Raw genomic sequence first — 9,150 nt, forward strand, 5'->3', positions numbered from 1 at the left:
AGTGAAATAGCAGGTGAGGGCCTGGCTCTGAGTCAGGCTCTGACCTCCTGATGAGGGAATCAGACAAGGGGCAGGCTCAGCTGCCCTCAGGACAGCCAGATGGGTAGCAGGAAGTGAGTGGAGTAACGTCATCCAGTATCTGGGCAGCAGGTCCCATGCCTTCCTAGAGTGCTCTCGAGGGGTCTCTCTGAGTCTGTGCTGGACACTGATGAAACCAGCAAGGAGCAGGGGTGGGGCCTTCCCTGAGGGCTCACAACCCCAAGAGTGTCAGCTAATGACCACAGTCACATTAGGGACATACACTGAGTAGTATAGTGGCTCAGATGCAGGTAGCTTTAGAGACATCACCTGGTGTGATTCTGTAAGGAGGGTGCCATGGTCCCATTTTGCTGAGTAAGGAAACAGGCCAGAGAGGAGACAGGGCCAGCCCAGCCTTTCCAGTGTGTTAGGGACCCTGCGATGTACTAGGCTTGGCACCAGGGACACCTCCCAATGTGCTCATGGTTTGCAAACTTTCTTTCTTTTCTTTCTTTCTTTCCTTCTTTCTTTCTTTCTTTCTTTCTTTCTTTCTTTCTTTCTTTCTTTCTTTCTTTCTTTCTTTCTCTCTCTCTCTCTCTCTCTCTTTTCTTTTCTTTCTTTCTTTCTCTCCCTCTCTCTTTCTTTCTTTTTAATATTTTATGGTTGTTGGTGGACACAATGACTTTATTTTATTTCTATATGGTGCTGAGGATGGAACCCAGTGCCTCACACATGAGAGGCGAGTACTCTACCACAGAGCTACAACCCCAGCCCCAACTTTAAAAAAAAAAAAAAGAAAAAAGAAACTCTAAATTAGAGAGAAATCCAGTACGTAAAACAAATCAAAGTAGAGCTAAAATTGTTGGAGCGGGGATGCCAGAGGCCTGCCCACCCAGCCTCCCCTCCTGGGGACAATATAAGCCCTAAGGAAGCTCAGGCAGAGTTCTGAAGGCTTTGTGTGGCTGCAGCCGCACCCTCTGGCAACAGACCCAGCTCCTGCACCTGAACAGCATTCAGAGGCGGGCACTGAAGAGGTGGGGGTGGCCAGCGGCCAGTGCCTCCTGGATCAAGCATCTCAGACCACCCGCTGGATGTGGTGTTTCTTTCACTTTGACCCATAATGGACCTCCCACCCTGAGCCCCGCTCTAAACTTCAGCTCTGGCTACAGCGAGAGTGAAGCGAACTGGTCCTGTTCACAGGGCTGTGCACTAGTGGGGAAGACAGCTTTCTCACCATCTCCTAGAGGAGCGAGATCACCAGTGGCCATCAGGGCTAGGAAAGAAAGGCTCCCGGTTGGAGAGGCCGCGTATGTACAGGAAGACCTGAGACATTCATCTCTGCAGCAGGCCACTGATGAGAAATCTGGGCCACCAGGTCCCTCGACCAAGTGCCCTAACAGGCAGAATGGGGAGCAGGGGTCCCCAGCCATTCTTATTCCCCAAGTAGACTTAAGGCTGGCGAGAAATAATAGTTTGTTTCCAGGACCAGAACGAGGTGCCTGGACAACAGATTCTGCATTCCCACCCTGAAAGGGACAAAGAGAACTCGTGCTCTGGAGGGCTGGATTCTTGCACATCTAGAACTCAGTCCAATGAATAATGGATAAAGGAAATCACGACTCAAGCCAGAAACCATTAAGCAAGCATGCTGTGTCCACGTAGGGCGGATCTAAGTCCACCAGGGAGGTCCGTGAGGGAGAAAGTCTCTTTCTGGACTCTGTGCAGACCTTCCTTAGCTCCAGCCCTGGCCCTGCTCCTAGGGTCATCATTTATTTAATGAATATTCAGCAAACACCTGGGTTGGGCAGAATACCAGTTGCCCTGCACATGCCTGGCGCAGAGCCAGGACTGTGTAAACACCGGGTCCTCTCCGGGGAGCTGAGGCCAAGGGCACAGATACGGCCAGACATGCCCCTCTCCTGCTGCCTGGGCAAGCTGCCTCCCTGAACCCTGGCTGCAGGAAACTCGGTACTGAAGCAGGTCAGAGGAAGACTAGGCAGCTACTCTGTCCCCAGTGCTGGTCCCCATGGAGCCCCTGTGTGTCAGGTGGATCTCAGTTTCCAGGATTATGAGCAGGGTTGGGGAGCCCTCCTCCCTCTGCAGCTGGTCTTTCTGCAGAGGCCGACATACCAAAGTTGCTCTCCCAGCCAGCCTCAACCCCCTCGCCCCTGTTCAGCTCTGCCTCCCCTCCCAACCTCTCATCTCAGCTTAGATGCTACATTTGGAGGAGGCCCCAGTCTGCCCAGGAACAGTGCAAGTTGGCTGCCAAGCTTCCCTGCATCTCAGCCCTTCCCCGAGATGTTGGCATCCCAATTGGTACCCATGTGTTAGGACTGTGCCCTGCGGACTGCGGACTTCTCGGTGGAGGGCTTCTGTCTGTGATTCCTGTGTCCTGCGTCTCATGATGAGCAGAGCATGCAGGAGGTGCTCAATAAACACATGCTGAGCCAATGAGCACAGGCGAATGAGCAGAAGAAAACATCTTCTCGTCATTCATTTCTCATATGCTCATTTGTTCAGATAGCCACCTCTGCTGTCTAGCTGCCCGTCTGTCTCTCTTACACACACACACACACACACACACACTCCTGTGCACACACTCCCTCCGTCTGCCCATTCGCTTTCTCACACTCACCCTTCGTGCCGCGTCGTGTCCCTTCTGGACTATGTTCCTCCTCTGATGCTGCCTGGGTGGACAGACTCCTCTGCAGTCCATTAAATGGAAGAGTTTCTGACCTGAGCCCTGCAGGGGCCATGGGAGACCCTCCTGTCTCTGCCTCTGCCCCTCCCTCACATCTGCAACCACTCCAGAACGGATCCCACGTCTGTACTTCCTCGGACCCTCCCAGTGGTGCTCGGAGGTAGTCAGGATGTCATGGAAGCATTGTACAGTTGGGAAAACTGAGGTCAGGGAGGCTGTGGCTTGCCGAGGTGGCAGAGCCAGAGCTGAGACCTGGCTTTCCCCACTCAGACCAAAGCCCTTTTTTGGTGGACTTCTGGGAGGCTGGGACTGAAGGATGCTGCCCATTCTGGGTCTTGGTACCTGTGGCACAGGAAGCAAGCCCTGAACTGGAAGCACCGTGAAACCTCCTTTCCCCCTTACTCCCTCCTCCCCCAGGAAGTGAGAGCCTCTGCCGCCATGGCCCCTGGCCTCCTCTCCAGGCCTCCAGTAATTCAGGCCAGGCAGCCTGACACACGCCCCCATCACCATTGACACACGCCCCCATCACCACCTGGGTATCTGCAGGGACAAGAATCCCCATTTCAGAAAGACAATAAAGAAGGATCAGGAGCCCCCCAAAAAAGCCTAAGAAAGGAAGTAAGCGGAATCTCGCCACCCCCATCCATGCTGGCTACTGGATTTACCCAGGCTGGGCCCACTGGGCAGCCAGGTATCTGAGCCATGTCAGGAGAGCTGGTCACCCACAGCTTTATCTTCTCTCATTGCTATTTTTCAAATTCCCAGTCAAGGTTTTAGGGGCCTCTTTCCCTGAATATTCTGCCTGCTGCTTCCGGTGCCTCGTCCCCCAAAAGGACTTCCTGAAAGAGGGCATGAATATTTAAAGACATTTTTTTCAGTCAATGGAACCTCATCATTCTGCTGCTCTCCCTTTAAATTTATCTCTAGAAAGTTTGCCTGAGTGTCTCTGAGTGGCCAAACCTCCCTCGTACAGAATATAAAATGGGGTCTTTTAGAAGTTATTCCCCATTTTGCCAAGGGGACCAGAGCTGTTGGGCCCTTGTGGGGCTAATGATGCCCAGACTGTGCTAATTCTGGTCCCCAGCCATCCTTCCTGGGCTGCCTGGAGACTTAAGCCTGCAAACTCCCTGCCACCCCAGTGCTCAGAGAAGCAGGAAAATCAGACATGGACATGGGCAGGAGATAGGGAGGCACAGGGCTCCCAAAAGGCAGACAGAATGATGACCAGAGTCCCAGAAGCATGGGACCCTAGACCCCAAGAAAGAGCTTTTGGCACATGACTGCAAAGCCAACCCAGAATGTGGATTCACCGGTGCACAGTGAACTCAGGCCCCAGATCCCCTCCAGCTGCCCTATCCTGGGTCTGTGCTCTGCAGACCTGCTCACAGCCCACCACATCAAATCTCTCTTATCAACAAGACACAACACTCCCTGGGTAACTTCTTGAAACTCTAGTCACGCTAAGCTGCTTCCCGTGCTCTGGGAAGGGTTCTGTTCCTCTCCACACACCACCAACTCCATTTCCAAAGTTCCAGGCAATTATAACCGGCTGAGCTCCCTGGCGGGGTGCCCGCCTGCACAGAACCAGGACCCAGGTTGTCAGCAACCTCAGATCCCAGCCACCGATTTTCCACAGTCTCCTCCGAGAACTGGGCACATCACAACAGCCACACTGGCCACACAGAGGCAGCGTGACCCGTCAGATGACATCAGGACAGAGCAAGAGTCAAGGCCACTTTCCCTACCTTTGCTGAGGGTCCCGGTGATGAGCTTAAAGATGGTCTGGGCAAATTTCACGAAGCCAAGCTTGCATCTTCTGGAACAGCCGCTCATGGTGGCAGAGGGGAGACAGGCTCTGCTGTCAGCACCCAGAAGGGACAGCACCCTCCCCGAGTGCCCCTGGAACTCGGAGGCTGCCTAGGTGAACCCCGAGAGATGGGTGCACCCCAGAAGCCAGGCTCCAGGAAGAGTACAGCCTCCTCTGCAGCACGTCCAGCTTCTGCATCCAGAGAGCCTGCAGGGCGAACCCTCCTCCTCTCTCTACCCACTGCCACTGTCCACTCAAGTCCTCACCACGGGAGGACCTCGGGGTGCAGGGCTGGGACGGCACTGCCAGCACCAGGCGCTCACGGAACCGAGGAGGAGAGTGAAATTGAGCAGAGCAGGGAGGGAGGAGCTGAGCGCTCGCAGGCTTTGCTGACTGTCTTCCGAGCTAGCACGGCAGCGGTAATGTGGCAATTAATACTCCAGTCAGAGGGAGGGGACAGCCACGCAGCAAAAGCTCAGCCCCACCACCTCCCTCGCTCGCTCTCCAGCTCCTTCCTTCCTGGTTAATCTAATAGATCAATTCTCTGTGCCTCCATCAGGACCTGGGAGAACTCCCCACAGAGATGAAGCCGCGGCTCGATCTGCTCTCAGTAGAAAGTTTGCAGGCAGCCCTGGGCGTCCTGGTTTGCATCGAGAAACTGGCTGAGTGGGGAGTCCCTGGGGGGCTGTCCTGTGCACACAGAGGAGAGAGCCCGCTCCGCCCCACCCGCAGCCTCCACATAAGCAGCAGGTGTGGCCTCCTCCCTGTGTGGGAATGGCCAGTGTCACTGACTCCCTCCTCCTCGCTGCAGGTGCCCCACTCAAAGCCAACCGCTCAGTTCCAGGTTCTGCCCCTGCAGAGCAGGCCTGAGTCTGCTCTACCCCTGCAGGACAGCAGAGGATGCCACCAGGCTTGTCTGGATGGAGACAGTGTTGCTTAGAAAAGGGACACCCCCCCACACACCCTGCGTTGAGATTTGACTACGATGCAACACCCTTAACAGCCGACCTGCAAGGCATTCTACAGATGAGGATCCATAATGGCTTGGCTGTTATTCAGGACCAGGATTGTGTGGGTGGGAAGGGACCACAGGGGACATCTCAGCCCCCACACCAGCCCCATTTTGCTTTCTTCGGTGAGTCAGAAGGCCCCTGTAATGACCAAGGGCGCCATCTGTGAACGCAGTCTTTCTCTTTTCCATTGCCTTCTCTTCAGGTGACCTGCTCGTGGGCTCAAGAGGAATGGATTGCTCAAGAGCTGCAGAGCAGAGACCCCCGTGGACAAGTGTCAGACAAGCCAGACCCAGGCACCATGTCTTCGCTGTCCTCCCCTATCTTCTGGGAGTCTCATGGAAGCCTGTCTCGAAGCCACCGTCCCTCAGGATGTCCCCAGCCCATTTTAGCTCCGGGAAGCACAGAGCCGAGCCCCAAAGCCCCCAGCTTTGCCAGGTAGGTGTACCCAGCAGCTCAGGCAGAAGACACCCCACTGTGCCTGATGCCCTGGCATATTCACGGAGCTAGGAGGGTCCCTGAGCTAGGAGGGTCCCTGTGCGGCTCCCTGAGCCTGATCAGCTGGTGGAAGTTCAAGGGCAGAAGAGGCTGGAGTCTGACCTCCTCTGGGGGAGGCGGCGGCAAAGGCGCACCTGCTCCAGCAGAATTGAGCCTCTCAAGGATCGAGATTGCACCCAGGCCTGAATTTCTCCCTGCTCTCTTCATTCTGCTGCCCCAGCCTATTGGATAGTGCTACCCACATTTAGGGCGGGCCTTCCCCCTGGTTGGCTGACCCACATGCCAATCATCTCTGGAACTGCCCTCACAAACACAGCCAGAAGCGAGCTTCTAATTTTGTGGTTATTTCCCGGTCCAGTCAGGTGGATGTCCAAGATTCACCATCGCCATAGCCTCTCCCTCTTGGGCTTGGGGACGTCTGAAGGAATTAATGTCATCGCAGTGTCTGGCACGGTCCAGGGCAGAGGCTGGCATGTCATGTGAAAGGTAAAGGTCATTGCTGCTGCTTCTACTGACCCTGCCATTACTGCCCCAGCTGCTTCTGTCCCCATAACAACTTAATCTTGTCCCACCCACACCGCGGGACAAGAGGCGCCCCCAGCCATCTGGATTCTTGAGCTCCTGCTGATGGCCTGGCCCTGGGAGAAGGTGGAGCGGGGCTCGGAGGGGCTTGATGCGGTATCTGTCTTCACAGAAACCGGTGCCCTATCATGGAGCATCCCAGGTTCCCGGAAGAGAAAAGGGGAGGGAGGATGCAGAAACTGTAGAGGGTGGAAGAGAAACCCAGAGGTGGAAACAACCAGTGTAGGGAAAGGGAGTGGTGTGTAGGTGAACTTCACAAGGGATGGGACGCACAGAGCCAGCCTGCCCTTTGATCTCTCCTGGCAGCAACTCAAACTCTGCATTTTGGTTTCTCCTCTGATCTCTACAAGGCCTTGTATGTTTGAACTCTTGGTCTTAGATGAATGAGCAGGCCCAGACAAGATTGGCTGTAACCCAAAGATCACACAGCACAATCCCCCCCCCCCCCCAGTAAGGCATGGTGTTCAGTGGGCCATGAACATTCCTAGAGAAGGACGGCAAGCAGAGCCAGGTGGAGGGCAGGTGATGCCCACCTTCTGCATACTGGGTCTTTGTGAGAGCCCTGCCAGGCAGCCTTTGTTAAATTACCCTTCTGTGGATTTTTTTTTTTCAGGGTAAATGTCTCCATTATTTCTCCACAATGAGTTTATGATTGTAATGGACAGCAGAGAGGGAAAGCAACTTCTTGATGGCCACACAGCTTAGGCAGAATTTGAATCCAAGACCCTTTGACATTGGAGTCTAAAATTCATAGAAATTTATTTGATACCTCACCAGGATTCAGAATTAAAGGAACTGGCAACTTTAGAGTGACACAGTTTGCTTGGATGTTAGAATCAGCTGTCCATTACAATCACAAACTCATTGTGGAGAAATAATGGACATATTTACCCTGAAAAAAAAATCCACCCCTCATGGCCATGGTTATGGGGGTGAGAGGGGAGGTGGAAGGGGACATGGCTAGACAAGGGGTCAGCCACTGTCCAACCAGGAGACAGACCAGATCAGCTGTTCTAACAGGGAGTTTCGTACAGAGCCAGGCTGGGCAGCATCGCAGACCTCAGATGGCTGAAAGGAACCCAGAGGAATCGTGGAGGGAGGGGCTGCACAAAGCAGCTGTCACCTCTGGAGCTGAGGTCACCGGAGGGACAAAGGACAGAGGCTGGGATCCCCTGCACCTAGAACCCGGGCAGAGGCACCCTGTGAGGCCGAGACCCTGACCTCCAGGTGGGGTGCACCAGTGTCCCCGAGGTGGGATGAGGTTGATACAGTAATGACAATCATGAAAGGTACTGGGACCGAGAGCTCCCGCTGGAGCCCACTGAGGTGGGGGGTAAGGAGGCATGGCTGCAGCGGGCAGGGGCAGGAAGCACCCGTCCTCCCGCAGCGCCTCCCTCTCCCTGTCAACAGTGCTGGCCGCGGGGCTGCTGGCAAAGCAGACATGTGGTTTTCAGTCCCAGCCTCCGCATTCCGGAGCAGAGAGAAGGGAGCCCTTGACTCCGAGGTCAGTGGCGTCATCCTCAGCCCAGACCAGCTGCCGACTAAAGTGACGTCCACTCACTAACAGATATTTACTCAACACCTACTGTGTGCCAGGTGTGGGGGCCACGGGTGGAGAAGACAGAACTCCTTCCTTCGTGGAAACTGCTCTCTAGAGGGTGAATGGGGGGCAGGAGCGCTGAGGCTGTAAACCACGGAATTCATAAAGGGGAGAGCAAAAATGCTGGGGTGCAAATCACAGAACCCTTGACCAGTCTGTGCTTTCAAATCGGCAGTCAGGGATGTCCAGATCCCCTGTCAGTTCCTGAGACAGCCACCATGAAGTAGAAAAGGGCAGATTCCATAGGCATCGTGATCATTATAAAAGTATCACCCAGATTTGTTGCTGTGGGACTAGAGGCTGTTAGGAATGTTCTACAGAGGAGAAGGTAGAGGGTCCCGCAGATTAAGCGATTGATCTCTGGGGAAGAGGTTGAATCAGCAGGACTAGTGACTGGTGGGAGGAGAGCTGAGGGGTACCTGGCAAAACCCACCAGCAGTGTTAGAAACAGAAATAGGAAAGGAAGGAAAAAGAAGATCAAGTCTGGGGGGGAGATGGTTATAGATTTCATGTCTTGGGGAGAGAAATGTCCAACTAGCAGATAAAAATGGAGGCGAGGAGCTCAGGAGACCAGGTAGGAACTGTAATTCTTATAAATAAATGATTCCTGTTGCTGCTAAGGAAGAAAATAAATGTTGCATCCCAGCCTGCCCCAAAGATTAGCATTTAAATACAGGCTTACACAGGTGGGTAGAAAAGCCCATTTCCTAAGAATTGAATCAGATTTTATTTTTCCTCTAAGTCTCAGAAAAAATCAGTTCTGCTTGAATGTGGGCCTCAGAGAGGAATCCGCCTTGCTCTTGGGCGCGCCAGCTCCGCATCCTCAGGGGGAGTTTGTATCTTCTCCCTGTTATAATTGTGAGAAAATGATGCGTGAGGAGCCAGGGGCCATCCATCAGCACTGCTTGCTGGGGTTCCGAGGCTCACTGCACCC

General features: G+C 54.1%; 1 protein-coding gene across 2 annotated transcripts in view; it reads right to left on the bottom strand.

Moving 5' to 3' along the window:
- The window catches only part of KCNIP1 (potassium voltage-gated channel interacting protein 1), a gene marked incomplete at its 5' end in the record, with an annotated part of 307,261 nt that extends 302,460 nt beyond the window's left edge, over positions 1–4,801 (bottom strand). For both annotated transcript variants that reach the window (XM_081269910.1, XM_081269911.1), the window contains one exon: positions 4,465–4,801. In XM_081269910.1, coding sequence (XP_081126036.1) covers positions 4,465–4,552 — 88 coding nt within the window. The remainder of the gene's footprint in view (positions 1–4,464) is intronic.
- Between the last annotated feature and the right edge of the window lie 4,349 nt (positions 4,802–9,150).

The sequence above is a fragment of the Spermophilus citellus genome, assembly GCF_964194105.1.
Source record: "Spermophilus citellus genome assembly, chromosome: 1".
Taxonomy (NCBI): domain Eukaryota; kingdom Metazoa; phylum Chordata; class Mammalia; order Rodentia; family Sciuridae; genus Spermophilus; species Spermophilus citellus.